Source organism: Lepidochelys kempii, chromosome 13 (genome assembly GCF_965140285.1).
Source record: "Lepidochelys kempii isolate rLepKem1 chromosome 13, rLepKem1.hap1, whole genome shotgun sequence".
NCBI lineage: Eukaryota > Metazoa > Chordata > Testudines > Cheloniidae > Lepidochelys > Lepidochelys kempii.
The window spans coordinates 32089215-32106206 of NC_136392.1; the positions used below are offsets into that span (position 1 = coordinate 32089215).

At 50.7% G+C, this 16992-nt stretch overlaps 1 protein-coding gene across 1 annotated transcript in view; it reads left to right on the forward strand.

Moving 5' to 3' along the window:
- Nucleotides 1-5865: 5865 nt before the first annotated feature.
- Nucleotides 5866-16992, forward strand: part of LOC140897406 (arf-GAP with SH3 domain, ANK repeat and PH domain-containing protein 1) — a 119164-nt gene continuing 108037 nt past the window's right edge. The window contains exon 1 of the mRNA XM_073310052.1: nucleotides 5866-6013. Coding sequence (XP_073166153.1) covers nucleotides 5876-6013 — 138 coding nt within the window. The 5' untranslated portion in view covers nucleotides 5866-5875. The remainder of the gene's footprint in view (nucleotides 6014-16992) is intronic.

Genomic DNA, 16992 nt, shown 5'->3' on the forward strand with positions numbered 1-16992 from the left:
GCTCTTTACCCCAGAGGAGGCTAGCCAGTCACAGCTGTTGGAGCTTGGCGAAGCACAAACAGGAGAGGAGGCCCCTGGTAAGTGGCTTTGATTTTGGAAATCGCTGAAGAGAGTAGAAACAGGCTTGCATCTGTATGATGTGCATACCACCACATGCCTAGTCTGAGCGGCGGAACAGGGTGTTGATCGATTCCCTCACTTCACGGAAATCTGCCTCAGATCTCCACAAAACTCTCATGGAGATACTGGGCAATCTGCTGCTGCAGGTTCTTTAGCGAGCTGCGTTGTATCTTGCCCCATTAAAGGTAACTTTCCCACACCACTCTGCCATCACTGAAGTGGGGTAGGGGAAACCATTGTTGCACACAGATGAGCTGCATAAGGGCCAGGGCGGAAGCCACAGTCTTGGAGAAGACCCTCCCTTGATTCCCTGCTCACTTTCAGCCGTGAGATACTTTCCATAATGGACACAGCCTGTGGAAAATGTGGGGACGATAATGATTATCAGGCCCCCCCATAGTGCTGGCTCTCCCCAACTGCCCAGTACAGTCCTGAAACACTGATTCCCCTGCCCCTGCGGTTACTCACCATTTTGGAGGTCTTGTGGCTCATGTGCACTTGCCTGGGGTCAGCCAGTTAGTGACAGGTATGTGAATAGTGGCTGTGTTTTAAATCACTGAATCAGTGTTTGTGTTGCAAACAATACTGCTTCTGTAAAATGTGCATTTTGGCTCCACAGAGATGAGCTTGAGAGCCCAGCCTCCCTCTTTGTTAGCACTGGCTGAACAGAATTAGAAAGCAGTCATGAAGAACTAAAGAGGACTTTCTGTGTGATGTCATGATGCACTTCATGGCCGAAAAGCAAGAACTGAAGGAGTGGCGGGACAGCGAGAAGAGGGACCAAAAGGAGAATGCAGCGCGCCGGAACAAAGCCACAGAGCGGCTCTTGAAAGTTATGACGCGCCAAGCGGACACGCTCCAGTGCTACTAGCATTGCAAACCGAGCAGCAACGTGCCCGCCCTCCCCTGCAGCCGCTGTCGCAAAATTCATTCCCGTTCGCCCCCTAGACTCCACCAACACACTCTCATCAACCTCCTGGCTCCAGTCTGTACCCGTGGCATTCCACTCCTCCCCGTCACAGTCCAGCCCTGCGGACTCCCAGTACCCACTGCACGCAACACCCGTCCCTCTGCAGTGTAGCCCTGCTGAAGTACAGAACCCGCTGCACTGCACTCCAAAGGACAAGGTTGGATATGATCCCTGGACATACACAAATCTTTAACCATCCCGGGACCCCGCCTCCTCCTGGGACCCTCCCTTCCCCCATCCTCCACAGGGCTGATGTGTTTTTTTGTTTGTCTCTCTCCTCCAGTTGTTGTTTTTTAATAAAAGAATCATTTTGGTTTGAAAGCCATCGTTATTCCAGGAATTGAAAGTAAACAGAGCCCTGCAGAGCAACAGGCAATTTTCTTAAACCTTTATAGTGCATCGTCTCTGAGCATTACAAGCACTGCACTCCGGAGCATAGCAACACATATTAATGGATTTCAGCTTCAGATTGCTGCCTCAAGGCATCCCTGATCCTTATGGCCCCACGCTGCACCCCTCTAATAGCCCTGGTCTCTGGCTGTTCAAATTCAGCCTCCAGGCACTGAGCTTCAGCATTCCAGCCCTAAGTGAAGCTTTCACCCTTCCCTTCATAAATATTATGGAGCGTACAGCACGCTGCTATAAGCATAGGAATATTGTCATCAGCAAGGTCCAGCCTCTCCAAAAGGCAGTGCCAGCAGGCTTTTAAGCGGCCAAAAGCACACTCAACAGTTCTTCTGCACTTGCTCAGCTTGTTGAGACACTCCTTGCTGCTGTCAAGGTAGCCCGTGTATGGCTTCATAAGCCACGGCATTAAGGGGTTAGGCAGGGTCTCCCAGGATCACAATGGGCATTTTGACACTACTGTGGCTCTCTTGGGTAATGCTGATCGCTAATTTGGCTCCTGAACCACTGAGGTCTGAGTATCACTGCTTTACACTTCTCCTTTCCATTGATGCCCAAGTAGCTTTGCTAATCCATTCTTCCCTTTTAGATTTTGTTATTAGAACTGCCTTTGCACTTTCTTGATAGCACTCGTTGATGTTTTCTTATTGAATATCAGTGTGAGGAGTAGGATGCTGGTAAAAATATTCAGCTTCCTTGTGGAAACCTGTTATCTTCTGTCTGCTTTCTTGTCGGTGTCAGAGAGAGAAACTGGTGTGTGCCAGATTGATTTGGTGGGTTTCAGCAGCCCATCCCTGACTGGCGTAGCCAATCTCCCTGGAGCTGTAGAGTGGAGAATGTCCGGCAGTTTGTTATACAGGGGAGCAGCTCTGGGAAGGGTAGTGTGTGGGTGTCTGGAGTCAGGGGGCAGTGCCAAGGGGCATGGGTGGTGTCTGGGTATACGTCTGCAATGGTGGGGCAGTTTGGAGGATGGTGTCTGCAATGGTGGGGCAGCTCTGTGGAGGTGGGCATGGGCAGCAGTTACTGAAGGCCAGGGCAGGCTAAGCCTCCCTTGACACAGGCCGTGGCCCCACCGCTCATGTTCCCCCAGGAGGCCCGGCCCTGCCCTCCTCCCCGCTCTAAAATCATAGAGCTAGAAGGGATCTTGAGAGGTCATCTAGTCCAGTCCCCTACGCGCATGGCAAGACTAAGTACTCTACCCTGAAGCCAGCCCAGCATGGGCTCAGCTCCATGCTGGTGGCCTTGGGGCTCCTCTAGTCACAGGGTGGGAGGGAGGGCCAGCAGACTAGCCTCCCCAAAGGGGGGTTCATTCACCACCCATGGCGGTGCAGGGATGTAACAGAGTCACACTCACCTCTCACGAGCACCCCCTGGCTAAGTGCACGTGTCTGCACTCTCTCTCTACCTGTTTGTGGTGTGTCTTCAGCGACTCAGCCCTCCAGCCAAGATTCACACACTCTGTCTGTGTGATAAAAGCAAACCAAACCGCTTCCGGGGTATAAGCCCCACAGGGGGCCTATTTCAGCACTCTCTAAGGTCCTTCTATCTGCAGCCCTGTCCTGGAGCTCACTTTTCATAGAATCATAGAATATCAGGGTTGGAAGGGACCTCAGGAGGTCATCTAGTCCAACCCCCTGCTCGAAGCAGGACCAATTCCCAGTTAAATCATCCCAGCCAGGGCTTTGTCAAGCCTGACCTTAAAAACCTCTAAGGAAGGAGATTCTACCACCTCCCTAGGTAACGCATTCCAGTGTTTCACCACCCTCTTAGTGAAAAAGTTTTTCCTAATATCCAATCTAAACCTCCCCCACTGCAACTTGAGACCATTACTCCTCGTTCTGTCATCTGCTACCATTGAGAACAGTCTAGAGCCATCCTCTTTGGAACCCCCTTTCAGGTAGTTGAAAGCAGCTATCAAATCCCCCCTCATTCTTCTCTTCTGCAGGCTAAACAAGCCCAGCTCCCTCAGCCTCTCCTCATAACTCATGTGTTCCAGACCCCTAATCATTTTTGTTGCCCTTCGCTGGACTCTCTCCAATTTATCCACATCCTTCTTGAAGTGTGGGGCCCAAAACTGGACACAGTACTCCAGATGAGGCCTCACCAATGTCGAATAGAGGGGAACGATCACGTCCCTCGATCTGCTCGCTATGCCCCTACTTATACATCCCAAAATGCCATTGGCCTTCTTGGCAACAAGGGCACACTGCTGACTCATATCCAGCTTCTCGTCCACTGTCACCCCTAGGTCCTTTTCCGCAGAACTGCTGCCTAGCCATTCGGTCCCTAGTCTGTAGCTGTGCATTGGGTTCTTCCGTCCTAAGTGCAGGACCCTGCACTTATCCTTATTGAACCTCATCAGATTTCTTTTGGCCCAATCCTCCAATTTGTCTAGGTCTTTCTGTATCCTATCCCTCCCCTCCAGCGTATCTACCACTCCTCCCAGTTTAGTATCATCCGCAAATTTGCTGAGAGTGCAATCCACACCATCCTCCAGATCATTTATGAAGATATTGAACAAAACCGGCCCCAGGACCGACCCTTGGGGCACTCCACTTGATACCGGCTGCCAACTAGACATGGAGCCATTGATCACTACCCGTTGAGCCCGACAATCTAGCCAGCTTTCTACCCACCTTATAGTGCATTCATCCAGCCCATACTTCCTTAACTTGCTGACAAGAATACTGTGGGAGACCGTGTCAAAAGCTTTGCTAAAGTCTAGAAACAATACATCCACTGCTTTCCCTTCATCCACAGAACCAGTAATCTCATCATAAAAGGCGATTAGATTAATCAGGCATGACCTTCCCTTGGTGAATCCATGCTGGCTGTTCCTGATCACTTTCCTCTCATGCAAGTGCTTCAGGATTGATTCTTTAAGGACCTGCTCCATGATTTTTCCAGGGACTGAGGTGAGGCTGACTGGCCTTTTCAATCAGTCCAGCAGGGCCTATCACAGTACCCTGATCCAAACGGTCTCTCAGCCCCTTCTGGGCTCTCTCAAGTTGTCTCTGCTCTTTAAGCAGTCCCAGCCCTGGTGTGGGGCCATGTCCCCCAGGGCTCTCTCCTTGGAGACTCTTCACCTCTCTGGGCCTTTCTAGTCCCAGCTCTTCAGCTGGAGCTCTAAAAGAGATCAGTTCCCCTTCTAGGGTGTAACAAAGTCCAGGCCACTTTCCCACTGGCTGGTGGCAGGGACCCAGGCCTGCCCTCTACTCCAGTCCCAGCCCAGGGACCCTATACATAGCAGCCATCCACCATGTCCCTTTAAATACACTGCATTGCTGCTACAATCCCCTGGGCCACCCCCATGGCTCCAGCCCAGTCTTCACCCTTACCTCCGGGCTCTGTCTGGGTGGAGTCCTAGGAGCCAGCCCAGAGCCATCCACACTCCTCCACCTCTGGCACCGCAGCTCTACTTATACTAGCCTGCTGGGCCCTGATTGGCTGCTTCCTGCACAGCTGGTCTAGGCAGCACAGAGGACCTCTCTACTTCCCTTTTCTGGGGCGGGGTGTGGCAGAGCCACCAGGCCTCCAGAAGGGGGCTTCAGGGCCTAGTCCACCCCATCACAGGGTGTCTGGGTTGGAGGGGGCAATGCCACAGTGTGTGGGGATGAATGTGTCTGGGATGGGGGGGTGGGGGGTTCTGGGATGAAGGGCAGGTCTGGGCAGGGTTAGGGTTGCCAGGTGTCTGGTTTTCGACTGGAATGCCTGGTCAAAAAGGGACCCTGGCGGCTCCAGTAAGCACCGCTGACTGGGCCATTAAAAGTCTGGTTGGTGGCGCAGGCAGGCTCCCTATGCGGCTCTGCACGGCTCCCAGAAAGCTGCCAGAATGGGGCAGCTCCGGAGTGTGATGGGAGGTATCAGGGGTAGCTCTGTGTGTGTGGGATGTGTCTGGGAAGGGATGGGATGTGGAGGCAGCCTGGGGTTGCGTGTGTGTGTCTGAGATGGGTGGCTGGTGTGGGCAGCTCCTGGGTGTGTGTGTGTGGGGGGGGTGGATGGGGGTTCTGGGAAGGGAAAGCTCTTGGTTGTGTGTGTGTGTCTGATGGGATGGGGGGCAGTTCTGGGGAGGAGGGCATGTGTCTGGGATGGGCTGGGAAGCAGCTCCAGGATATATATGAGAGAGAGAGAGAGAGAGAGAATGTGTGCGGACGCGCAGGGTGGCAGCTTTGGGGTGAGGCTAGGCTGGGCAGGGGGATAGCTCCTAGGTGGGGCTGGGCCAGGATATCTGCTCTTGTGTGTTTGTTGCTCTCCCTGCATGAAGCAGCTGCCTTGGCCACTTCCTCCCAGGCTTGCGTGTTCTCAGCAGTTCCCCTTCCTGGAGCCGGACGTTCCACTCCTGCTGGCCAGTCCTTATCACCCACCCGCAGCACCCTGCATATGCCCTTCAGGATGCCGGAGCTCATCTCCATCCAAGACTTCATCTCCCAGACTCTGGAGGATCTGAGCTCCCCAACCACCTCCTCCTTCACCAGCCACATGGGCAAGTGCCGAGGCACCGTCTGCAGCCTGGAGGAGGTGAGGGGGCTGGGGAGGTTCTGCAGCCCACAGGCTAGAGCCGGGGAGGGGGTGCAACGGTGGACAAAGTCCCGCTTCCCTCCTCTCTCCTGCCTTGGAGCACAAACAGCTGGTGGGGTTTGCCAGGGCTCGGCTGATTGCTGCACTTTGCCTGCTGCTGTCTCCAGCCATCTCTCACCTCCCCACCCTTCAGATCTTGACTTCCTCTTCTACAACCTGCTTGTGCCTGCCTGCTGCTTCCCCATTCAGTTTTTCCATTGTGAGGCCTGAACCGAATGTCCTGGCCCCACGGAGTCACTGAGAAAGTTGCTGTGGAATAAGGATTAGCAGCCTGCCCTGGGTCCAACTCTGCCCAGACTAATGGATACAATTAAAGTTGGATTCAGGGAAGCAGTAATTTGAAGGAAGATTAGACCAGAGTCATTACAGGGAGGTATTTGCACCACTGTAGTAAAGGCTGTAACTTACTATTTAACAGACAAGTTTTCTAAGAGCTTTTCTTCACCACAGATGTAGAACCTTAGAATTATAGGGTTAAAATGGATTGCAAGGGTCATCTAGTCCAAGGGTTCACACAACAAAATTTTTAGTGACCTCAGAGTGTGGCCACCAACTCTTGCTAGTGGCTGCGCTGACAATTTTTCCTAAAATACTTAATTAACTTTCAGGAAAACAAATAAATATGTGCATATACATGTCCAAACCATTGTCATTTATTTATATAGGATTTTTTTCAGACTCAGTAATGAAAATAATGTACAGTTGTCTCTATTCTTTACTGGACCTAAACAGAATAGAAACACAAATAAGGTGCTTTGCATGTTCTTGTCTTTTTGTTGGTGTCGCTTCTTTTGCTTTTTTTAAACTTGCTAGATGGTAAGTCTGCTGCTGTGAAAAGTGATATTTGTAGGTTTGTTAATATCACTTTTCACAGCAGATTTACTCAGCCCCGGCAAGCCCTGGGACAAATTAAGCCCTGGATGGGGAGGTAGGCAGGGAAGCCGTGGGGCCCAGGGACAATGGCGTGGGTGGTGAGCCTGGGACCAGAGCCAGCTACTGCGTGGATGGAGCCCAAAGCCCTGTGGCCAAAGCCTCCCCTACCCTGCCCCGGGAAAGTGGGGAATTCATCAGCTCCTGCACCTTGCTGGAGGGGGGCAGGGCCCATCACCACTGGTGCCCCTAGGAGAGAGGCCACTGCTCCCCCCCTGCCCAATCACAGCCCAGGAGGCTGTAGCCCCAAGAAAAGCCCCTGGTGACCAATGCAGCCATGGTAACTGCATTTGAGAAATGTTGAATTCTAGTCTAACCTCCTGCAAAGATTCAGGATCTGTTGCATCTAGACCATCCAACACAGAATCACAGATGTAAGCCTCCTTTTGTAAACCTCCAGCGAAGGAGATTCCACAACCTCCCCAGGTGTCTGTTCCATTGTCCGACTGTTCTCACAGGTAGGAAGTTTTTCCTGAGATTCAGTCTAAATCTGCTGAGCTGTAGTTTGAACCCACTGTCTCTTGTCCTGCCCTCTGTGGCAAGGGAGAACAACTTTTCTCCATCTTTTTATGACAGCCTTTCAAGTATTTGAAGACCGCTATCATATTCCCCTTTAATCTCCTCTTTTCCAAACTAGCAGTCAGCCTTTGCTCATATGGCTGCATTCCACCCCTTTGATCATCTTTGGCGCTCTCCTCTGGATTCTTTCTAGTTCCTCTTCATCCTTTTTATACATTAGTGACCAAAACTGGACACAGTGCTCCAGCTGAGGCCAATCAGCGCTGAGCAGAACAGAACCACCACCTCCTGTGATTTGCATGCTATGCCTCTGTTAATGGAACCCAAAATTGTATTTGTGGACTCAGGTTGAAGTTGTGAGCCACCACAACTCCCAGATCCTTCTCAGCAGTGCTGCTGCCAAGCCAGTTTTCCCCCCATTCTGTATTTGTGCATTTGGTTTTTCTTCCCTAAGTGATGAAGTGAAGTGATGAAGTGAGCTGTAGCTCATGAAAGCTCATGCTCAAATAAATTGGTTAGTCTCTAAGGTGCCACAAGTCCTCCTTTTCTTTTTGCGAATACAGACTAACACGGCTGCTACTCTGAAACCTTCCCTAAGTAGATATTCACCCACAAAAGCTTATGCTCCAATAAGTCTGTCTATAAGGTGCCACAGGACTCTTTGCCACTTTTACAGTTCCGGACTAACACGGCTACCCCTCTGATACTTGACACCTTACATTTATCTTTGCTGAATTTCACTTTTGTTGTCTATAGCCCAGTTCTCCAATTATCAAGATCCCTCTGAATCTTAGCTCTATCCTCCAAAGCATTGGCAACCCCCCCATGTTGTGGCACCTGCCGATTTGAGCAGGGGGCTCTCTAGTCCTCTCATTGAGGCCACCTGCATAGCCATGTATTTACTTCCCCACTTTGACACTCCCTACCCTGGCCTTTTCCTTCAAAAGGGAGGATGGACGAGACCACCACTTTCACCCCAAGCTCTTTTATCCTTCTTCCCAGAGCCATGTAGGGTTGCCAACTTTCGAATTGCACAAAACCAAACACCCTTGCCCTACCCCTTCCTGAGGCCCCACCCCTTCTCTGAGGCCCTGCCCCCACTCACTCCATTCCCCCTCCCTAGGGTGACCAGATATCCCGATTTTATAGGGACAGTCCCAATATTTGAGGCTTTGTCTTCTATGGGTGCCTATTACCCCCCACCCTGGTATTGATTTTTCACACTTGCTCTCTGGTCACCCTTCCCCTCCCCCCATGGCTCACTCTCCCCTACCCTCACTCACTTTCACTGGGCTGGGGTGTGGGAGGGGATGAGGGCTCCAGTTGGGGACATGGGCTCTGGAGTGGAGTCAGGGATGTGGGGTTTGGGCTGCGGCTGGGGGCTCTGGGGTGCAGGAGGGGGCTTAGGGTTGGGGCAGGCAGTTCAGGTGTGGGAAGGGGGTGCGGGCTTTGGGAGGATGTTTGGGTGCAGGATGGGGCGTGGCTGGGGGTGGGGGCTCTGGGGTGGAGCCAGGAACGAGGGGTTTGGGGTGCAGGAAGGGGGTCTGGGCTGGAGCTGAGGGATTTAGACTGCAGGAGCAGGCTCCGGGCTGGGGCAGGGGGGTTGGGTGCAGGAGGGGGTGTCGGCTCTGGGGTGCAGCTGGGGGATAAAGGGTTTGGGGTGCAAGATGGGGCTCAGGGGCTGGGACAGGGTGTTGGGGTAAGGGCTTCAGGAGGGAGTTTGGGTGCAGAAGGGGGCTCAGGGCTGGGGTTCAGGAGGGGGTGTGTGGTATGGGCACTGGGAGGGAGTTTGGATGCAGAAGGGGTTCCGACCTGGGGCAGGGGGTTGGGAGGAGGTTCAGGGTGCAGGCTCTGGCCAGGCGGTGCTTACCTCAGGTGGCTCCCAGTCCACAGTGCAACGGGGCTAAGGCAGGCTCCCTGCCTGCCCTGGCTCTGCGTGGGTCCCAGAAGCAGCCGGCATGTCCAGCTTCTAGGCACAGGGGTGGCCAGGTGGCTCTGGCAGTGCCCGCACCTGTGCCTGTAGGTGCCCCCCCCCAGCTCCCATTGGCCACAGATCCCAGCCTATGAGAGCTGTGGAGACCATGCTCAGTGCAGGGGCAGTGTGTAAAGCTTCCCTGATTGCCCCTGCACCTAGTGGCTGCAGGGACACGCTGGCCTCTTCCAGGATCCACATGGAGCCAGGGCAGGCAGGGAGCCTGCCTTAGGCCCGCTGCACCGCTGACCGGACTTTTAGAGCCCGATCAGCGGTACCGTCTGGAGCTGCCAGGGTCCCTTTTTGACCAGGCGTTCCAGTCAAGAACCAGATGCCTGGCAACCCTAGAGGTACGTAATCTGCAGTGATCTACTCAAGGTCATTCTTGGCAGTATTGCTGGTGCCTATGTGGATAGGTAGGAAGGAGCAGTGGTCCAAGGACTTGGAGTCTCGACAGACTCTGTCACAGCCTGAACTCTAGCTCCAGGCAAGCAGCACACACTTTTTGGGATTCCCAGTCTGGGTGGTAGATAGATAACTCTGTCTCCCTTAGGAGGGAGTCCCCAACCACCACCACCTGCCTCCTCCTCTTGGGAGTGGTGGTCATGGAAATCCCATGCCTAGGACAATGTATCCCATGGCTTTGGGTCAACGAGGTCTCCTTCTGACTCCTTCCTCAGATGGGCCTAAAAGTAGTCGCTTACCTTGATCTGTGCTGGGGTATATTGGTTCTCCTCCTCCTTCTGGAAGTCACATGCTGATAACTTTCTTCCTTGTTCTTCAGTCCCCTCTACACTGCCCTGTCTGATTCTTCAGCATGCTATGCCCGCAGTACCAAATCCTGACTTCTATCCAGGACATCTACATTTTCTCTGATGCAATGTGCACGCAGGGTCATTACTTGGGTCTCTACTCCTTTAACCTTTTCTTCCAGCATGGGGACCAGCTTGCACTTTGTACAGACAAAGTCACTTCTAAGCTCCAGGACAAAGACAAACATGGCACATCCCATGCAAGTCACAACAGCTAATACTATCCATATTTCCTACCTTGTAGTGTGAGGTATCAAGAGTCTCTTCAGATGCTGTAATTGCTGTCTGCAGAAGCCTGAAAGGCAAAACTGTGTGTGGGCTTTCCCCCTAGGCAAACTCCCTCTGTTTGCTTCTTCTCTTTTCACTGCAAGTCAAGTGGGGCCCCAAGCTTGAGTCCTGTTCACACACATGCAAAACACTTGAGCATGGTGGTGCTGGTAACTGGACTTGGCTGGCCTGTCCAGGGCCAAAGACTACGGTCCAAGTTGGGCCTTGATTACACTTACAGCACTGCAGACTCAGCGCTTAGTGAAGTTGCTGCCTAGGACGGGAGGGCTTTGCCCATTGGCACAGGTACTCCACCTCTCAGAGGGGGAGATGTGTTGACAGGAGAAGCCCTCCCACAGACACAGTGCTGTTCACATCGGGAGTTCAGACAGTAGAACTGCGTCGGTCCGGGGTGTTTTGCACCCCCCTGAGCAAAGTAGTTATAATGTCGTACGTTCGTAGCCCAGACCAGGGTTTACACACAAGGCAGCAGCAGCAAATACAATCATTCTGTACAGCTCCCATGGTATTCGGCAGTGAGGCTGCTCTCACTCAAGCTCAGCTAACTCCAGAGGAAATCACTTATGTGAGTTAACACTACAGTAAAGACACAGTCTTGGTGCTCAGAAACCCATATGCTTAGATGGTTTCGCTTGAAAGTTGCTGTGCCCCAGGGGTGGAATCTGAGATTGGAGGTAGTTTGAGGCAGGGGTTCTCCAGATACTCCCCCCAAAATAATGGGTCATCAATATTTTACTGTTTTTATTACTTTTTGTGCACACTTGGCACTCAGAGGATAGCTCTGATCCTCCTCAGATTCGCATCACCCACTGGGGTTTGATCTCAGAGGTACCCACTGGCCCTTTGGCGAAACAGACGCTATTCACTGTAAAAGTTGGCTCTACAACGTGACTCAAACATTGACACGTGCAGCAGGACTGAGCCGGTGCTGCAAGCCAGCATGTTTGACAGCCTAATATTAGAGTGAGTGGGTGGCTCAAGGGGCCATGCTCTGGCTGTTGACCCTGAACATCCCCTACGTATTGCGAGTTTGAGTCCTGCCTTGGGCACATTAGTTGCTCTTGCCTGTATTCCTTCTGGAAGGCTTGTTCTCTTCCTGGTTTAAGAGCGGATATTTCAAAGTTCTCTGAACAGATTCAGATGCTACTTTAGAAGAATTGTCAAGGAAAGTAGCATTAATTAAATAGAAGGAAGACGAAACCGTATTATGGTAATATAATCACACCACTTCCTTCCCAACAATTTCCTGACTAAGGGGGCTGATTATAACCAAAGAAAAGCAAGCAGCTGCAACATTGCATCAATGTCAGCAGGATCAAGGGGGTGTTGCTGAGCAACGGGAAATGAACCCATAATAGACAGCTGTATTCTAAGGACTGGTGTAAGGTCAAATGCTGTGTCAGGATAGTGCCATCAGTCAAAACCATAACTTATATTTTTCATGAAAAACAAACAGAAAACAAATTTCAGCTTTCTACAACAATTCACTGACACAAACCCAGGAATCATACGTCTCTATTTCACCATCAAAGTGCTGTAGTTCCCATGACCTTCCCCCACAGAGTAAGCCTCTTTGGCTTCAGTGCTTCCTGGGACCCCAACTTCTGCAGTCAGCAGTGACTCTCAGCCAGTGTTGTAAAACAGAAAGGTTTTTAGTCACCTGGAACACAGGATAGAACAGTTCTTTGTTAGCTGTAACTTTCTGGTTTCTGTGCTAAGTACATCTTGGTCAGGCCCAGAGCCTTGGCTTTCTCCCCAGAGACACAAACCAGGAGAGGATCCCGCTTCCAGCAGCCCATCCTCAGTCATGTCCATTTGCTCCTCCTCTGCCGTTGTTATCTTTCCCGGGCAAAAACCTGGCCTCCACCTCAACTCTTTGTTCTCTAACACATTGCAACTGGCTGGCTTCTTACAGAGGTGCCCCCCCCCACCACCATCAGTTGCCTAGGTTACAAAGCATCTGGCCATTGTCTGGGTCCAGGCAGCCAGGCGATAATCATACCTGGTCCTCTGTGTCTCTACAAATATTAAGCCACCTTTCCCTCCACCTAGGTAAACATGCAGCACATGCAGAAAACTGAGGAGAACACAGTATTCATACAAAACATTAAGAAAATCCCCACGTTGTCACAAAGGCATAAATTTTTAAAGAGGAGTAATTAACCATTGGAACTATTTACAAAGGGTCACGGTGGATTCTCCAGCAAATTACAAATTTTCAGTCAAGATTGGATGTTTTTCTACAAGATCTGCTCTAGGAATTATTGTGGGGGGAAGAGCCTTGGCCTGTGTTATACAAAAGTCAGACTAGATGATCACAGTGATCTGGCCTTGGAATCTATTAATCAAATCTGCCAATGTCTGTGCCCAGCACAGCTCCAAATAGCACTTATCATCCTGTCTGGTGGCCCCCCACAGTGCTTTGGGCAGCACCACTTAATCAAGGAATACAGAAGCTGACAGAGGGGTAAGGGACAGGGATCTCACTGGGGGACTCCGCAGGGCAGGGATCAGAGAGGGCAGAGGTAGTTTTTCGCATGTGAATCCCTATAGGATTTAAATAGTGCCCTTTAAGATGCTGAGCTTGGCACTGAAATACTGACCAGCACTCCTACTTGCTGTGCATGCTTTGAGTGGAGGTCTGCAGCCCTGTGTTCCTGTATAGGCATCATTCTATCTTATGGTCTCTGTAACGGCACCTCCCGCTGGTTGCTCCAGGAATTACCTCTTTTCAGCTGTGGAGCACCCTCCGCACACCGTGTCTCACTCATTGTCTGCTCTGCTGGTTTGGGACCCGCGTTGCTCCCCACTCAGCGGCGTCCTCTTCAGGACACTGCCCTTGGCAGTGTCCGCTACTTATTTCTCACCCCCCTTCCAGGGGTCACAGCAATTCTTTGGCTTGCACCCACCACAGGGGCTAACCACAACCTGAAGTTTAGCCCCTCACTTCAGGGGCAATTTGCAGTCTGTATTGGCCATGCTCCTCTATGACCAGGTGCAGTGCAAGGGGGGGACCCAGGCCCACCAACTACTCTGGGTCCTGACCCAGGGACTCTCTAGCAGCAACCTCTCTGCCCTCCTTCTCTCCCCTTGTCTGCCTATCATCCCTGGGCCACTTCCCCTTGGCCCTTACACCTTCTTGGCCCTTTCTGGCAGGGGCCTACAGCCTAGCAGGTAACAGGCCAGAGCTCACCCTCCGCTCCCCTGAACCTGCCCAGCACTGCTCTAGCAAAGGTGCTATCCCTAGGAGTCCGTCCTCCTCCCTGCTTATCAGGGAGAGACTCTCCCCTGCTCTGCAGGGCAGCTCCTTAGATCTGGGCTGCCCCAGCAGCTGCCTCCTGTTTGGCTCCTAACAAGCCTCGCCCCTAATTAGCAGCAGGTTTCCACAGCCTCCCTGGCTGCTTCTGCCCCAAACCCTGCTGGAGTGAGTCACCTGCACCACTACAGTCTCCCCTGAGCTCATTCTCACATCAGTCCCCTTACCCTTTTCCAGTGGTACTGACCTTGCTTATTAGCACGGGACATGGTGTAATTTCCTTGTGTTGCTTCATTCTCAACTGTCACTCCTTGTAGCTCCATCCAAAGCCAGAATCTCTCATTTAAAACAGAGCTGCTAGGTCAGGAAATTGTGGTTATGGAAAATGTTGTTTACTGCTGAGCCCAGGCCTAGGTCTCTGCAGTCATTAAGGAAAAAAAGGTAACTAGAAAACCAGTGGGGTTATGCCCCTCTGTGCTGCTTTATGGTACATCAGGAGGAGGGCCTGGAAGTGCTGGTTTTTGCTTTAACATGATTTTTACAGCTTGTTTTTACCTTAGAAAGGTCAGGAAGGCGACCACTAGCTAGTCTCTCCTGGTTTTGCTGGGGGCTTCTCAGTGCCAGGGTGGTAGGGTGGGAAGGCTCAGTAATGTGGCCATTGGGCTTAATGGAAATGTGCATTTTTTAATATATGCATCTTGCACTCTAGAGCACATTTAAAAATTGAAATACAATGGTGAGAAGGTTGGAGCTGGGGGGCGGGGGAGAGTTGCAGAGATGGTGCTTGACATGAAGCATAAGTTATTAAAATAACATCCACTCTCCAGATTCATAGATTTCAAGGCCCAAAGGGACCACTGTGATCATCTAGTCCGACTTCGTATATAACACAGGCCAGAGAACAACCCCAGAATAATTCCTAGAGTACATCTTGTAGAAAAACATCCAATCTGGATTTAAAAATTCTCAGTGATGGAGAATCTACCACAGTCCTTGGTAAATTAGTCCAGTGGTTAATTACTCTCTCTGTCAAAAAAGTACATCTTATTTCCAGTCTGAATGTGATTAGCTTCAACTTCCAGCCATTGGATGGTGTTATATCTTTCTCTGCTAGATTGAAGAGCCCATTATTAAATATTTGTTCTCCATCTAGGTACTGATAGAATGTAATCAAGTCACTCCTTAACCTTCTCTTTGTTAGACTCAAAGAGCTCAATCTATTTAGTCTATCACCGTAAGGCAGGTTTTCTAATTCTTTACTCATTTTCATGGCTCTTCTGTGAACCCCGTCCAATTTTTCAACATCCTTCTTGAACTGTGGGCACCAGAACTGGACCCAATATTCTAGCAACAGTTGCAGCGGTGCCAAATACAGAAGTAAAATAACCTCACTAGACTACTACTTGAGATTCCCCTCTTTATACATCCCAGGATGTCATTAGCCCTTTTGGCCACAGTGTCTCACTGGGAATGCAAGCTCAGCTGATTTTCCACCACACCCCCCAAATCTCTATCCTGGGAAGCAGTGACTCTGCAAGAGTCCCCCATCCTATAAGTATGGCCTATGTTCTTTGTTCCCAGATGTATACATTTACACTTAGCTGTACAAAAAACATCGTCCAGCTGAGTGCTTTACAAGCACAACCCTTAGGTCAGTATCATAGTCCCTGTTTTACAAGTGGGGGGAAACTGAGGCAGACAGCGGGAAGTGGCTTGCCCAAGGTCACACTGGGCATCTGTGTATAGAACTTCAAACAATGTGTGTTACGAACTTGCATTTAGCTGTAGGTATATCTAGGAACAAAGAATGCTGGCTGCACATACAAGCTGGAGACTGTATTCTGAATAGGATTTGCAGTCATGGCAGAAAACAACCAGACAGGAGCTCCCTGTGCGACACTTTGTACCAGAAGGCAAATGTGATCCTTGGCTATATAGATGTAGGAATATTGAGTGGGAGTTGGGAGGTGATGTTATCTCTCTACAGAGTGATGGTCAGACAGTTCGTGGATACAGCATCCAGTTCTGGTGCCCGCACTTTAAACAGGATATTGAAAAATGGGAACAGTTGTGGAGAAGAGCTACAAGAATGATTTAGGGGCTGGAAACGCTGGCTTACAGTGAGATATGAAAGGAGCTCAGTCTGTCTAGTTTCTTGAAGAGAAAGTTAAGCAGAAACCTGACCAGGTCCATCAGTACCTACCCAAGCACAAGTCTGACTGCTCTTTAATCCGGCAGACAATGCAGAAAAAAATCCAGTGGCTGGAAAGTGAAGTTTGACCATTTAAAATTGAAAATAAGGTGCACATTTTGAACAGAGAGGTGATTAACCACTGGAGCAATCTACCATGGGATGGCTCTCTACAATGTATGCACTAGGGGAAAGTTCTCTGGCCTGTGCTCTGGAGGAGGTCAGATTAGATGATCACAATGGTCCCTTCTGGCCTTAATATCTAGGAATCTGAAGGCAGAGTCTGAGGCAGGCATAAGTGATCTGAGAAACAGCCAGAGCCTCCCCACCCTTTCTACCTTGGCATTGAGGGCATGTTCTCCAAAGTATCAAGGGAGACAACTTCTCTGGAACCAAGGGTGATAACAAGTAGCCCCAGGAATTGTTGGTACAAACAAGGGCATTGGAGGGGGGTGGGTCTGTGAGATGGTGCAAGTGTTGTGGTTTGGGTCTCGTGGCTTCACAGTGCAGGACCCTGCCCTGTGAGAATACTGCATCTCATAAGAACACAAGAATGGCCATATTGGGTCAGACCAATAGTCCACACAGCCTAGTATCTTGTCTTCTGACAGTGGCTGGTGCCAGATGCTTCAGAGGGCATGAGCAAAACAGAACAGCATAGTTCTCAAGTGATCCAGTCCCAGCTTCTGGCACTCAAAGGTTTAGAGACACCCAGAGCATAGGGTTGTGTCTCTGACCAGCTTGGCTAATAGCCCCTGATGGACATATCTCAGTCTTTCTTTTTAACCCAGTTATACTTTTGGCCTTCACAACATCCCCTGGCAACAAGTTCCACAGGTTGATTGTTTCATATGAAGTACTTTCTTTATGTTAGTTTAAACTTGCTGCCTATTAATTTCATTGGGTGACACCCTCCCCAGTTTGTGTGTTATGTGAAGGGGTAAATAACAC